Source organism: Copidosoma floridanum, unplaced genomic scaffold (genome assembly GCF_036245765.1).
Source record: "Copidosoma floridanum isolate Cflo_tuat_1 unplaced genomic scaffold, Cflo_Japanese_pri ptg000013l, whole genome shotgun sequence".
Taxonomy (NCBI): Eukaryota; Metazoa; Arthropoda; class Insecta; order Hymenoptera; family Encyrtidae; genus Copidosoma; species Copidosoma floridanum.
This window is the reverse complement of record NW_028321890.1, coordinates 8,010,426-8,026,485: the sequence shown is the minus strand read 5'-3', so window position 1 is coordinate 8,026,485 and position 16,060 is coordinate 8,010,426. Positions and strand designations below refer to the sequence as shown.

General features: G+C 31.6%; 1 protein-coding gene across 1 annotated transcript in view; it reads left to right on the top strand.

Moving 5' to 3' along the window:
• kl-3 (dynein heavy chain 8, axonemal kl-3) overlaps window positions 1–16,060 on the top strand; it is a 1,186,420-nt gene that overhangs the window by 944,639 nt on the left and 225,721 nt on the right. The window contains exons 51-53 of the mRNA XM_089590651.1: window positions 10,242–10,518; window positions 10,584–10,770; window positions 10,897–11,158. Coding sequence (XP_089446777.1) covers window positions 10,242–10,518; window positions 10,584–10,770; window positions 10,897–11,158 — 726 coding nt within the window. The remainder of the gene's footprint in view (window positions 1–10,241; window positions 10,519–10,583; window positions 10,771–10,896; window positions 11,159–16,060) is intronic.

The following is a 16,060-nucleotide window of genomic DNA, read 5'->3' as shown; positions in this document are numbered from 1 at the left end:
ATTGTGTTTGCTTATTTCATTATACCTCTTCCTGAATTCTGTCTTTTTGTTAATAAAGTCGTTAGGTAATCAAGAATTTCATATTTGGGTAAATTGTATATGAACCAGAAAGAGATTTGAAATGTAAAAGTTTAATCAAGTTAAACAAATAATGGCACTTTAGAGACGTATTGTGAGTAAGGAGGAGCGAATAGACAGAGGGTAACCTATGATCAGTGACTTAAAAAATTTTTAAAACGAGGTATAATCCGGGTACTAAATAACGTATATTTTTTTAACATTTATGATGGTAAAACATTTTATAAATAAGTATTTTTTGGGGGGCGGTGGAGAGGGAGGTGGAGGTATAGCAAGGTGGAGCTGAGGGGGAGCGGGGGGATCAGGGGAGAGGTTATTCAAATATAATTTGATAAAAAATGACGTACAAACAAGCAAATAACTATGTGAATCAAGGGGGAGCTGTGGGGGAGCGGGAAGGGCTGAGTCTCACTTTCGTTAATACAACTATATAATATTGGGAGCTATATATAAATACATATATAGCATACAAATGCGTCCATGTTTGTTTTATATCTAATATAAGTGTGAAAATGAGATTTTCAAATCTTCCAGACTCTGATAATCGAGCCCACCTTATTTGCATTGGTAGTTAGAGATCTTTCTCATTGTGATACGCAGCACGCTGATGTGATTCTTGTTCTTATTACGAATGGATACCAACCAAGAAGCTCCTGAATTTATTATTCGTCTATTAATGTCAAAATTTTGTAAAATAAAGTTTGAAAGTTTACTTTGCTTATATCTCTTAAAGGTTTGATGTACAGAAAAATTAAAAACACCAGCGTGTAGGGTGAAAAATGTTGTACCAATAGACACTTTCATTTTCTTTTGACAATCGCAAAATAATAAGAAAAAAGATGAAAAAGGCATTTTTGCAGAATCCCTTTATGAGTAAGTGAGATAGTGAGAGCCATTGATCGTCTGCTGTTGCACTCGAAACGCTCTCTCTCTCTCTCTCTCTCTCTCTCTCTTTTTGTCTCTCTATCATACTCATACAGGTTGGTTTTTTCATTGCTTCTTTTAATATCTTACGTTTGCAGAAAATAATGACTTAATTTAAAAATCAGTATCATTTTTTCAATATTTTTAAATAATTTCTTCTTTGTGAACAGAAATATTTTGAATTAATAATTTTTGACCATAGTGCAAAGTTTGTCTGGGATCTTCCAATTGTGTTTATTTAAATTTTATCTTAACCCATCTTTAGTAAAGAGCCAACAAAATTCACACACGGGCACAACTACGAACATTAAACAGGTACATAAAAAAAACAGAGAGACAGAGAATGTAATACGCTATGAACGTTTGCTTAACTAATGTATGAACCTATGAGTAGGTAGGTTGTAGCATATTTACTTTTATATGCAGTTTCCAACGTGTATTATTGTTCTTTTTCGTTCTCGTTCTACATATGTCAAAAAAATAAATAAACAAATAAATGAATGAACATGGCTTGTTTTTTTCTAATCTGTGATATTCAGTGATGAAAATATATATACTCATGAATAAACTGTCTTTTTAATATAAAAAATGAAATGAAGGGTATTTAGAGTCAGAAACATAAATACTTTTTCTACCTAGCACGTTTTTAAGAGGCTAGTGTGCGCTTGGTAGAAAAAAAGGATTCGCCACATAATCACCATTGCTCCGTGGCTGTTTTACATTTCTCGGACCCTGTTTTGCAGGTCCCTTGGGCCACAAAAAAGCTCTGGAGATAATGGCACTTTTCTAATAAAAACTACTGTTTTCGTCACAGACTTTTTAATACTACCAAGTTCAAAAACATATTCTTTAATGTTCATTATCTGTCAGGAGTTCCGAGATGAACACTTTTTTTATAAAAGAATAAATTATTTGTGGTTACTTTTACCAACATAGAAAAAACAGCTTTTAAACACATTGTGGAAAACTTTTTTGAAAACATAAAAAGTGATAGGTTATAAGCTTCTACAGATTTTTCAAGGTCTTTGCACACCTTAAATGTAAATTCACTATCGTATTAACTTAGTTCAATGGCCTTCCTTGCGAATGAACGTCTGTCATTTTAAACTGCTTGATCTTATTAACTACATTATCGAAATGATGTGCTCACGCTATTTTATTATAATATGGGATTTAAGGGGTAAATCGTTACGTAGACTCCATCAAACACGGGGAATGGGCAATACTATAAAGGATAGTATATTTTGTGACCCTCCAGGATATAATTGAGAAGGAATAAGGACACAGTAGAAGTTTTGTTGACGTTGGCAATGCTAGTGCTATTGTGTTGTCACACAAACTATTTTGAAAAGGTTTTTGGGTGCTCACGTAAGATGTCCTTATCTAGTTTACTTCACGGCGATTCCTTTTCATGAGGAGTAGTTGTTCCCTTTATTGTCTTCTCGTTAATTCAATCGTGATCATCTAAATGACAAGATAGTGGTCTATAGGATCTTTGAAGTCATCCCTACTTTAGTACCTATATATATATATATATATATATATATATACAAATATATCTTCCTATATTATATAGTCGTAAGAGTTAGAGAGAGGTTTTGCTCCCCCGTTCCCCCCCACCCCCCCACTCCCCCTCAGCTCCCCCCCAAATAAGGTAGTTATTCTTTCATTTTCTTGCATTTTTCGAGTAACCCCAATTTTTTGTTTGCTCCTTCCCCGCCAGCTCCCCCCCACCTCCCCTCCAGCTTCCCCATATGTAATGTAAATATATTCGTAAAGCCTTATATACTAACTATTACAAGTGGTCTAATTTTAACATATAATTTTATTTGACCATAACAAAAATTTTGTTACAATTATCTTACTGACGTTGTTTATTTTAATTACATACTCTAAAATGTCTATTTAAGTGCTAAGCTCTTACGTAACCTTTTCCACAATTTTGACAAATATTTTTTTTAACGTTTTTTTCATGACTTTTCAAATGTCTCTGTAAGTGATAATTTATTTTTACACTTTTTTCGCATTGAATACTCTTAAAATTTTTTTTAATGTTTTGAGATTCCTTCGTGTGAAGCAAATAGTTTTTTTTGTTTAATATTATAATGCTACATAGATCACATACAAAAAATTTTTTTTGTGAAATTTTTCGTGCGATGATAGACACTCTTGATTGAAAAATTTTGTCACACTGATAAAATTTTGCATCTATGATGGTGTATCTGAAAACATATTACAAAAAATGGATTGTTTATGATTACATAAATCTAAGTACTAGACGGTACTGAAATTTGTTTTTTTTTAATGAAAGATAATATTTGCAAGAGAGTAAAAAAATAGTAATGAACTATAGAATAGTTTTCTTGTTACTCAAAAAATTCATTCCAAACAATATTTTTAATTTCAAATTTGTTTTCAGATTCAATTGGGATAGAATTTTTTTTTAGTTTTAACATCTAGCCAGTGCAACATATAATTGCCCATTAGAAAATTATGGTTTTATAAACTACAACGCTAAAGCATCAAAACTTTGACCTTATGATTTCTTGATAGCCATAGAAAGTGTTAAGATAAATGGAAATCGTTTTCTGTACAATATAAATGGTAGTAAAGAAGAATTGTTTGTATTAAGTGTTATACTTAGACTAAAGACTTTATTTCCTTTTTTTTACCTGAGATTATTCCAGCTTCGTTGTTGTATTTAAATAATTTTGTAATTTATAATCTTGTACCATTGCAAAGTCCTTCAGATATGTTTAAGTTTCGTATCAACATTACAATAGCGTTGATTTTTAAATCTAATTCGTGTGAGAAGAGACCTTCGTTACTACTATTTAAATATTCTGTAAAGAAATCAGTATGAATATTATCATCTAATTTATCCACTCCTTTGTAAGTTGATTTATCAATACTATAGTACTTTACTAATAATCCTACCACATTATTTAAAATTTTTTTGTTCAAAAAGTGAGTGTATTCATTGTGAGATGCTTATACAGCTTTAATTATAAAAAAATCATAATCATTATTAAAAATTTGAGAACATACATCATTTGTTCTCCATGTCTGAGAAATTATAAAAGTTTTAATTTTGCCTTCTCCTATATCCAGTAGCAATAAAGAAAATTTTTTATCAATTGAACGTATATTATTTTTTAAATGAAAAATATCAAATAAAGGTTAAAAATTGGAAAATTTTATGGTTTCTTGAACAATAGTAATTTTGCTTCCGTTTTTTACTACTAGAAGAATTTGACAAAAGTCTCCACCTAAAATTATTATTTTATTTCCAAAAGGTTTATTACTACTAGAAAAATCTTTTAAAATCCTATCGACGATTTTTAACGCTTTTTTTGGTACCATAGAAGCTTTATCCTGAATAATTACTTTTACATTACGTAATTTTTGTTTTTCTGGCTAGAACTAGAAGAATGCACTTTTTATAGTGCTTAATTGTAAAGGAAGTCTGAAAGTTCTGTAAGTAGTCATTCCCTTCGAAAGCAGAATAGAAGCAATACCTGTCCAAGTTATTGTAAGAATTGTTTTTCAATTGATATGGAATAATAAATTAATCTTTTGTATAGAAAATTTTTTCCAGATCCACCAGGACCATCGATTAAAAAAATTATTTTTTTTAATTTTGATATTTTTTGAAAAATTTGACGTTGATCTTATGTATGAGTTGTGAAAACATTTCATGTAGTTTGTGTTTACAAAATATTTTCTCTTCATTGTCAGTATCAATATTTTTTTTAATTGTTTCTGTTGGTTCTGGTAAACTGAAATCTTTACAAGACATATTTTCAGAAGTCAAAATTTCGTTTAAATGTGAAAGAGCTTTATTTTGATCATCTTTACAAACTTCAATAAAAAATTTTTTGTATTTGTTCCAAATAATATTACCAAAAAATTTTTCAGACCTAATAAATCATGCGAAAAACTTTCGTAGTTAAAAAGGCAGCAGAACGTTACATGCTTCTTCAAGAATTATATCGTTTTGAAAATCGCGTTCTACTAATTCCATAGAAATAGCTGTTATTAGTCAGGAAAAATAAAAAGTGATTATTAAAAATTCATGTTATTAATTATGATCAATATACGTTTGTTACATATATAAATTTTAACTAACAATTATTATTATTTGGATTTTTTTCTATACTTTGTAAATCTAATTTACAACTACGGGGGTAGGTGCGCAGAGTGCGCAGGGGGCATATATAGTTACAAGAGCTTTGAAATATCTATTGACACATACAGGATTGACAGCTCATTTAAAAAAAGGAGCCACTAGAAGAAATACTAAAGCTCACCAACAAAAAATTCAAGGACGCATCTCTGTGTCTATATAAACTTCACCACTTTTATTTGAAATTAGCAGTTGTTTTTCATATTTTCTTAAAAGCAGACTAGTAATCATTCTCCAGCGTAGAAAATTTATTCCCGAGTATTTACGAAAAATGCCATAGTCTTTAGAATTCTGTAAAATATACTTTAACATATTATTTTTATACTTTTAATTGATATTATAATTTTTAAAGCTTTAAAAATCATTAATACAAACCTTATTTTGTAAAAATTACACTCATAACGCAATAAAAGGGGAGGTTTGCGCGTGGAGCGCGCAGGGGGGCGGAGCCTCACTAATATGTATATATATATATGGAGCATTTTTTAAATTATTTACCCCTCCCCCTGCTATTCAAAAATGGCAGCTTAAAAAATTACTCTGACTGTCCTGAAGACAGCAAAAAATGTTAAAATAAGCAAACATCTTAAAAATCTTATCATATTGCAAGCCATTAAAATGTGTAAATATGTTTTTTTTGGTTGTTTTAGTAAAGTTAAGCATATGCGTTTTAGTATAAGGTCATATTCTGGTTCTTATCTTAAAAAATAGCTCTAAATCGTTTTTTGTGTTACAATATTCCATCTAGCCATCAAGGCAAGCACAAAAATATTGCTTTAATGCAAATAACCTTAAATGAATCCTAATTCAATAAGGTCATTAGTCTGTGCGAAGACAAAATCTGTCCATCACCTATATAAACAGTCATTAACGTCTATTTTCCTAGTATGACGGCATATCGCAAAAAGCTCATCCATCAGATGGCGTGACTGTGCCTCAGCGTTTCACGTGGACTAGTGTGTCCATATATAAGATGGTTCTATATATAGATAACATATCACACCATCGTATATATAGGTACACTAGTCTACGTAAATCGAAATTATATTAGAATGTACTGAATTTAAATACAATAAAGCCTTATTTAATGCAAAATTCGACTTTTCTCGATTTAAATTTGGAATAAGCGATTTGTAGATATCGTAGAGAAAAATAGTTAACAAATTCCCTATAATTCATAAATTATCTTACTATCTTAAAGCATTCAATATATTATCTAAAGTTTCTACCTTACTAACTTCGTTAATTTTTGATTGTACAGTTCTTTTTTTTCAAAATAAAAAAGAAACATTTTGCTGGTAATAAGCTGATATTATGATGAATAAGCCTATGTCAAGTTTATTGAAATTAGTAGCAAATTAAGAGAGGAACGTTGCAACGCGTTATTATGAAATTAATATAAGTTTAAATTTATACTCTGGATCAAATAAAAAACTTACTATGTAAATTTTGTCACTTACTTCAGAGCGATGAATAAGATTAAATAATAGATTAAGATCAATAAATTGTAACGTCGTTATACCTAATATAAATGAGTTTTTTATGAAACCCTATTGTTTTTGGTAAATGATTGAATAATGTATGCTTAGGATTCATGTATTGAGTAAATATTGTTGTATCTAATGAGCACAAATGAGTACTTTCATTAAATTAAAATATAGTACTTTCATTTTAATAGCAATATAATCCTATTGGAAATCGAATGTTTTTAAAAATTGAGTATTGTTTATATCAAGATACAATTAACCATGTAACCATTTTTGAGTTGAGAAAACTTTACTCTAGTACAAATTTCATTAGATCCTGTAGGAAAGCTTGAAAGTTCTCTAGAGTACGGGTGTACAATATTTAATAAGTATTATTTTTTGATGTGTCTTGTTAAAATTCTTACTGTTCAAATTTTCACAGTTCATCTCATACGAAATTCATAGTGTGACTCATCTTAGTATGATAATTGAAGTTTATACTAGCAAAATAGACTTAAATGACTGTTTATAAAGGTTACGGACGGATTTTGTTTTCACACAGACTGACTCTATGTTCCAAAATGCTCTCGCTGATGCAACGTGTATACAAAGAGCATTAACTTGATGCTTCTCCGAACTGTTTGTTTTTCGGAAGCTGTATACACGCTGAGAGGAGAGGACAAGGACGCCAACGGACAAACAGCTGAGATGCAGAGACACAGCAGTGCCAGCGGAAAAGGACAAGGAAAGTGCGAACGCGACTACCGAGACACAGCAGCTACTATGTATAAGAGTGACTGAGAGAGGAGATACGTGGCGGCGGCCATTGCTTGAGCAAGAGATCGTCAGTGAGTCTGGAGTAGAGCCTCGAGCTGCACGCTTAAGCGCGAGCAGCGAGAGCTTCGGTGGTTTTGCGGGATTTTGTGGCGAGAGTTGAGAGAGAGAGAAGAGAAAAGGTGAAGCCGCAGGACGAACGACCCGCTCGAGGACACTGGACGACATCACGCCGGGTTGAACTCACGGACATTTGACCAGGAGGTGAGGCTAGAGAGAGAGAGAAGTAGTGTGTAGCGTAGACAGTGCGAGAGAGAGAGAGAGAGAGAGTTTGGGATGATGAGACGATGTTTACGAGAGACCGCGAGGTGCATGGGAGGGCCGCCATTTTTCGTGCGTGTTGTCGTGTATTAGGGTAGATAGTAGAGTAGAGAGAGAGAGTGTATAGCAGTGTGAGAGATTGGGGGACGAAGTGTGAGTGTGTGCGTAGTAGTGTGGGTCGAGGACGAGTAGGGGCCCCTCCTGGTCCCGGACAAGCAGGACGTGGAGGACGAGTGCTCGCGGCTCGCTGGGTGCGAGGCAAAGTCGCTGCAGCGCCGTCCAGAGGACGAGGTGAAGCGTTGTGTCGTGTATTGTGAAAGGAGATACTGTGTATTAGTGTTAAGTGTTCAATAAAAGAAACAGTGAAAGGTATTTGTTGTGTGTAAATTAATAGTTCTTCCTATAGAACGGGAGAGCTCTCGCGCCTATCCCCCTTTTTCAGGAGCAGAAATCCAAGAGGTGAGAGGGACAATGGTGACAAACGCGATCGAGATTTGCTAACGCTGCGTCGGTGCCTTGTTTTATTGCAGGTCAAAAAACAGTGTTACAACGACGTTATTAAATTAAGGTTTATTTAAGGTTATTGGGGTGGAAGAAATATTTTTGTACTTATCTCGATGGCTACATGGAATATTTTAACAAAAAAATACGATTTAGAAATGTTTTTTGAGGTTAGAACTAAATTATTAACTTATACTAAAACGCGTATGCTTAACTTTACTAAAACAACCAAAAAAAAACATATTTACACATTTTTATGGCTTGCAATATGATAAGATTTTTAAGGTGTTTGCTTATTTTAACATTTTTTGCGGTCTTCATGGACAGTCAGAGTCATGCAATCAGCCGCCATTTTTTATTTTTAGACAGAGCCACTCGTTATCGTTAATTACAGGCTTTAAGCTACAAAATAGTGATTTATTATAATTTTTCAGCTGCTTTTATTTTGGGACAGCAGGGGGGGTAAATATTAAAAAGAATGCCCCGTGTATATATATATATATATATACCAGAAGTAGACATAAAGTAAACGTACTGTGAAATTGAAGTTAAATTTTATAATATTACAAAATAAATTAATCTCTTACGATGATAGACAAAGTAAGTTTTATGCAACATAAGTCTATTTACTTGGTTTTGGAGCTATAAAGTACGAGTCTACAACTTGCCATAACTTTTTGCTAAAACTACCGCTCTACGCTAATTCTTCTCGATACTTTGCTCTTCTTATTGAGCCACCTGTTTTACTATAATCACGTGATGTCAAATATAATATGTTTAAGTTATTCTGTGTGTGTACAGTGATTGTTCATGTAGAGATTTTGCAAAAAGTCTTAATACAGTACGATTAAAAAATTTAATTGGAAGATGTAACAAAATCGTGAGGAACTTGATAAATCGAAATTCGAGGATAAGTAAGTCTTGGGAATCTTAAAATTTATTTCGTTGACTCTTACCTTGTCAGTTTTTCAGAGAATCTGGGAAATATTAGCAAAGAGCAAGGTAAATGATTTCATGATAATGTAAAATAAATGAATATACGTTATAATTACGATGAGGTGTTCGTCTGGTAGTAGACTTTTTCTAGTCATAAAGCAGAAATTTAAATAAAAATAATAGTGAAAAACTTAAGAGAAGTACTTTTTTAAGATGTTTTGAGGTTGAGAAAATACGTAAGATAGCTACGAATCCAAAAAAAAAAAACGTATTGAGGCATAGTATAGGCCTTTCGTACACAGAGGGCTCAGAAATTGATGAAATTCAAAATTTTTTTTAATTAGTTTGGTTTATATACTATAAGATTTTTTTTATGTAAGCTTAAATATAGAAGATTATTAATTATGTTACATTAAGTACTTAAACAAGATCAATGAAATGTTAAATACCGATTTTAAGAATTTTCTGACTGTCAAAAGTGATTAACTTAAAAGTTAACTTTAAGCATTAAATGAAACGTAAAAAAATCAATTTTTCTAGCCTTAGTAGGATATTTTTTTTTGTGGGCCTGCGTGATCAAGGCAAAATTATTTATTAACTTATACAGGACTTTTTACAAGACTCATTCAGACCCTTGCGCGCTTACGAACTTGGTAAAATAATGATCAGAGAAATAACTGAGCCTTACCTAAATAATAATAAAAAATAAAGCTAGCTCTGCTAAATAAGAAGTATAACCTTTTCTATACTAAAATATGCTGCAGATATCAAGCAGTTGATAAGATTTATTTAAATTACTAGCAAAACAAAAAATAATTATAAATGTCCTAATTATAATCTGTTAAGAAAAACAACATTTTTTTGTAGAAGTGGTTTGTTGTTATTTAACAGCATTACTTCAAGTTCATGAATTTTTTTTTGTTGATTTTTCAAATGTCATAGCTGTTGTTAAAGTGGAGTAAATATGCACATTGCTTGTTCTTATTTGACAAAATATTTTGTGAATTTGATGTCTTTACAATTTTTCTGTTTTATAATTCAAAATTTTATAAAAGGGCATGGTGTATGGATCGGGCACTATCACAGTCTAAGAAATATATTGAAAATTCCCTGGGATCAAAGTATGCAGAACCTGTCATAGGTCTTCTAGATGTACTACATGAAGAATCTAGACCTACCACTCCAATGATTGGATTCTTGAGTATGGGATCTGATCCTACTACAAGTATTGAACAGTTAGCTAAAAAATTGGATATAGTTTGTAAAAGTATTTCTATGGGTCAAGGTCAAGAAGTGCACGCACGGATATTGGTTGAAAGCGCTAGATCTCAAGTAAGTTTTCATTTAAAAAGTCTTGGATCTACAAAACAATATTATAAAACTTCAAACTTTCGTAGGGATATTGGGTATTGTACCAAAATTGTCACCTAGGTCTTGAATATATGGTAGAACTTGTTAATTACATCCTGGAGATGGAGAGTTATCACAAGGACTTCCGAATTTGGATTACAACAGAGCCACACCAAAACTTTCCTATATCTTTATTGCAAATGTCTCTAAAGTTTACTTGTGAGCCTCCTCAAGGTACAATAAACATTCTACGTATACATCGCTTGTACCTGTTTACGTTTTTGTGACTGCAGCATGTTATGTATTTTTATTTTCGTTCTTATAGTAGCAGTCAACTACAAAAATATTTATCAATTTCAGGGATGAAAGCTGGACTTATTTCAACTTACAATAGTATGAATCAACTTTTGCTCGATCAGTGTGATGCTTCACAATACGTTCCACTTATATTTACAGTATCATTTTTACATACTGTTGTTCAAGAAAGACGAAAATTTGGACCTTTAGGGTGGAACATTCCATACGAGTTTAATTCGGCAGATTGGCTTGCTTCATGTTTATTTATAAATAATCATTTAAATGACATCGATCCAAAGCAAGGAATAAGTTGGCCAACAGTACGGTATGTTTTTATGTATCACCTGCAATCTACACTGAAATTCTGTTAGTAAAAGTTGTTATCTGTATAGTCCTTGTAGTGTAAATCCCTTAAAAAAGGATTTACATATCATCATTACGGAAAACATAGGTGTCGTGACTTTTACATAAATAACTTAATTGATTTACTGTATTTATAGGTAATTTACTTCACGTGTGTGAATTAATACATTATTTTTAAAATAAATTTTTTATCTGTTGGATACAGGACACAATGACTTTTTTATGCTCAATTAAAAAGGAACCGTAAAATTTTTAGTCCTAATATTGTAGGTATGCTGATATGCGATTATGTGATCATAGTTCCGATAAAAGCGACATAAAGCAATTTGCCTAACCCTTAATTATCTCTATGTAAATTGTAAATAAAAAGTTCTCTAGTAAAATCTTGTCCCTACTGGTGGTTGTTAAAAAGTCTCTCAAATGGAAATAAGCTTCCTTTTGTAACTTTAGAGCCTTATCCTTAATCTTAATCTTTCTTTCAGATGCTTGATAAGCCTTTCAGTATCTTTTAAATTTGTCATCTAATACGAATTTTTATAACAGTTTAATTATAAATATAAATAAAGATACTTATGCAAAAAACTAAGTTAGAATGAGCAACATAAATACAACTTATTCTATTAATCTCTTTCTGATTATGCAAAGTGCATGGCAAATGATTTGAGCTACTAGAAAAAATAAGTCTTTAGGGAATGGAGCATTCTAAAGAAAGGAGTTATATTATCATGAGCAGAAATTTCACGTTAAGGCACGCTTTAATTCTAGATAAGTAAAGTGAGGAATAACTATTGACTCACTCACTTTTCCAATTTCGTTCATGTACACATTAAAAATCGCTATTTTCAATTTAACATACGTTACAATAGACATTCTGGACTGATTTTTATGAGCGATTGCTTATACTTTCTTATGTAAATGATGTACGTAATTGACAGTCTGCACTTTAAATTTCTTAGACACAATTTTTTTTAATGCATGAGATAACATCACATAAAGAAGTAATGAAAATTGTAAAGAAAGACGTATTGAAATATTGAATAACTAATGACCGAAGGAAAATCAAACTCTTGTGGCCGCTCATGTGTAGTGAGAGTCTTAAAAAGTTGTTTGTAATAATACAAACGTATTAAAATATGAGAATGTGTTATTTCCATTTTTTTTTTGTGAAATAATATTAATAAAATCACCTTTAGCATGCGTGGTGCGAGGTGCTATATGACAACAAATTAATAAATATTGATAAATGTATCTAGTCTACTACGTTATCGTACTTTACAGCCATATTCGATCTGATGAGGACAATTGACGTTGGAAAAACGTTGTCAAACATATAAACATCACCACAACATCATACTGACACTATTTTTGATCTCCATAGAAAGATACTGTTAATAATTGTTTTAGCAGATTTTCGGCTTCAACTTTCTCTTTTTTTAAAAAAAATTGAAAGTTATTTTTAAAAAGGGATCCCCCATTAAAAAAACTTACTTTAGTGCAGAATATTGTAGAAAAAACTACTGTATTTTGGCTCTCAACGGAGCAGGGTAAAAACAGTTCGCACATTACTTATTTAGGTAAATTACTTAATCCTTAAGTTTACTTTCATATTTTTTCAGACATTTAATTACTTAATGCATTAAAAACTATTTTTTAAAGTTATATTTCTATAGTCACGTTCTGCGCTAAAGTAAACCAACCTTACAAAATTGTAACCTTAAAAAAATACGTTATGGAAGTTAAATTTTTTCCCCCTCTTCCTAGAAAGCATACATCACACATTTAATTAGTAAAAAGAAACAATTTTAAATTCAAATACTCATTTTCCAACTAATTCTCCTAAAAACAATCAACACTTTCTTCCAGAATCAAACTAGTGGTCTTCTACACGGAAAAAATTTTGTTTGTTAAAATAAGTCTCTCACTTTTTCTTACAGTACTAATTATTAATTCTTTTTTGATTTAAATATATATTTACTGTTTATCGATCAATTAAAATTGCTTTGAAATAAGGGAAATTAGTAAGTGAATGATCTTAGTTAAAAACTTTTTTTAAGGAGCAGCTGTAATGCATATTATTTAACGCTTATAAAAATATTGTAACTGAATCATTTTTTATTATAAATGTTACGAACGAAAACACTGGCTTAAGATGTATCCAAGATAATAACAATGTCTTGTATTCGACAATCTTTTATTAGTAATATTGGTAAGGAGAGGGAGTATTACCAACCAATTTATCTCAACTCTCTTGACCAACTTCTCTCAATTCTCACGATGGACTGCCCGTAACTCTCAGCTTTCATCCTGTTTTTCCATCCTGTAAAGTCCTAAACAAGGAAAGCGCATGCATGCATAGATATATGCTATCGTACGTAAGACGTTCAAGGCTGTGACGTCGTTGTCCTAGACGTCAATCATTCTGTCCTTTTTAACAGTGTTATGTACATATCATGTTGCTTTTTTTCTGTATAAAAAATTGATTTAGAAGGAAAAGGGTATATTTTATTGCCTAACTCCTGTTTCTTCTACTAATTTTTGACACTGTGTACCTAATCAGTACATACATACGTGTTTGTACGGATACTGTTTTCTCTTATAACTGTTGTATAAATTTTGAAATTTTCTTATGCTCTATTTTATACACAACTTTTTGAAGCAAAGCTTTTTATGTAGGGCTCTCACTGGACGAGAGACTGTTCCTGTTCATCCCACTACCACCGCATGCTCTCTTGAAGGTGAGTGGTATAGTATAGTGTATAACACATGCATGCAGTGGTACGCACACGCTCTCTCTTTCTTTTCTCTTTTTTCCTGTTAACTATACATATGTAGAGGGGTAGTTGGTATATGTTCTATATTGATGCAGCGAGAATACAGTGGTGCTGTGGACCAGGCATCTAGTTGACACGTGGAGGTCTCAGGTTCCTAAATCCAAGATGATATTCCAAAACCTTTTTCTTAAGATATTTGAAATTATTATTTCTTTATCATAAGAAGAGGATATTAGGTGATGCATATAAGACATTAAAAAAATTATCATAAATCAAATGACGTCACTGAATGGGTACAAATATTTGAAAATATAAAAAGACACAAGAAACTCTTAAATCAAACAGGTTAAGCAGAAATTTTTAAGGTAAAACATCGAAAGAATATATGTAACTGTGCGACGCTTTATACCAAACGGCAAAAAAATTTAAAACTAAAATTAAAAGAGAATTACTCTTGGTTAAATAGAAAGCTTAAGAAATCATGAGGGTGTGCTTAGATGGAGTCTCAAAGTCTGTCAGACTGGCATCGTAGATTCTAAAAAATGATATAAATGCTTTTTAACATTATTTTTTTATACGGTTAAGTGTTAAATATCGATTTTTTTAAAGGTAACAAGTACAAAATAATGGTACCGTCAAACGAACTGCAATTTTAAAGGGTATTTTATATGCTATTTTAATACACGTTTGTGGTTAAAATATTATCTGTCAAAAAATCTATGTGTGATGAGCGTCCCAAAGGGACATTCACTGGCCTGTAATTCTACCCTATGAAAGAAAGCTATACTACAGGATGGTTTTTCTTGATTTCTGTATACATTTATATTTTGAGTATTAAATATGGACGAGCAATGAGTTTTAGATCGTATATGATAGACGCGAGCGTGACGTTACAAATGTAATCAGCGTAGGCAGTAGAAAGTTGTTCTGAAACCACCAAAAAATTTGATGAAAGCGCACTGTCTTATACTGACCAGCCTATATATTATTTTGATTGTATTGTACCGTTATATATTGTTTATAACCATAAACTCAATCAATGTTAAAATATTTATTGAAACCACACCCAAATAACGTAGGTATACTTTTTTTCACGATAATTGCGCCATTTCCGTACACAATATTGTTTCATAGAAGGTTGATTTACATTTATAATTATATCATATGCCGTATAATTTTATTAAACTATAATTTCTTTTTTAGGTACCGAAGCAGCCACTGTCCACTGGTTCATAACCTTATTTCAGTATAGCTTTACCTAATAATCCAATTTAAATCTTTTTGTTTTTACGATAGTAGTATCAGTAGCACTCGTATAGAAAGCCGATAATTAGAGTTGAACTTTTTTTTAGGATAAAAGTTGTTACTTAATTGACTTTTTTTTTACTCCGTAATTGGCTTCTCCTATTCCACACGCAAAACATTAGGAATCCTCGTTACAATCTTTTTTTGCTATGATAACAGCTTCTTTATCAAAAGCATAGCTTCAACTGCTTTTTCTAATTGCAGTTCTAAGCTATGTATCTATACCTTAGACACCTATATTCTTTTAGGATATTAACACGTTCTCTCAATTAACAACTGGTGAAGCGTATTCGTGAGGCGTTTGTCTTTTCTATATTCTGGGCAGAAGTCTATCTGATATAAACTATAGGCCCTTTAGATTTTTTTTACGTCCATTCTTAGCAGCACCACTGTATTTTGCTGTGATAAGCCCCCAGAAATTTTGCTAGGCACAAGTTTAACGTCATATTTTTCCGTAATAGTGACCCGTATTTTGAACGTGACTCTCTTTGTATTGGTTTTCACTCATCCCAACCCATCCACGTTTCTTGATAAACTACTATGAAGGGGCTTTTTATCAGCTTCTGAAACAAAATCGATGTCAGAATGACCAGAATGTCAGGTTTGATACTTCCATGCACGTTTACAAAGAAATATGAGAGCGCTTCAAAATCTGTATCTCTACTTATTATGTGAATCAATACTAAATAACTGCACTTCATAGTACGCTATTTCAAACTCTTGGGTCGAACATTTTTACTTAAGGACCAATCAATTTTTGTAAACTAAAGTCAAAATATCTTGATTAA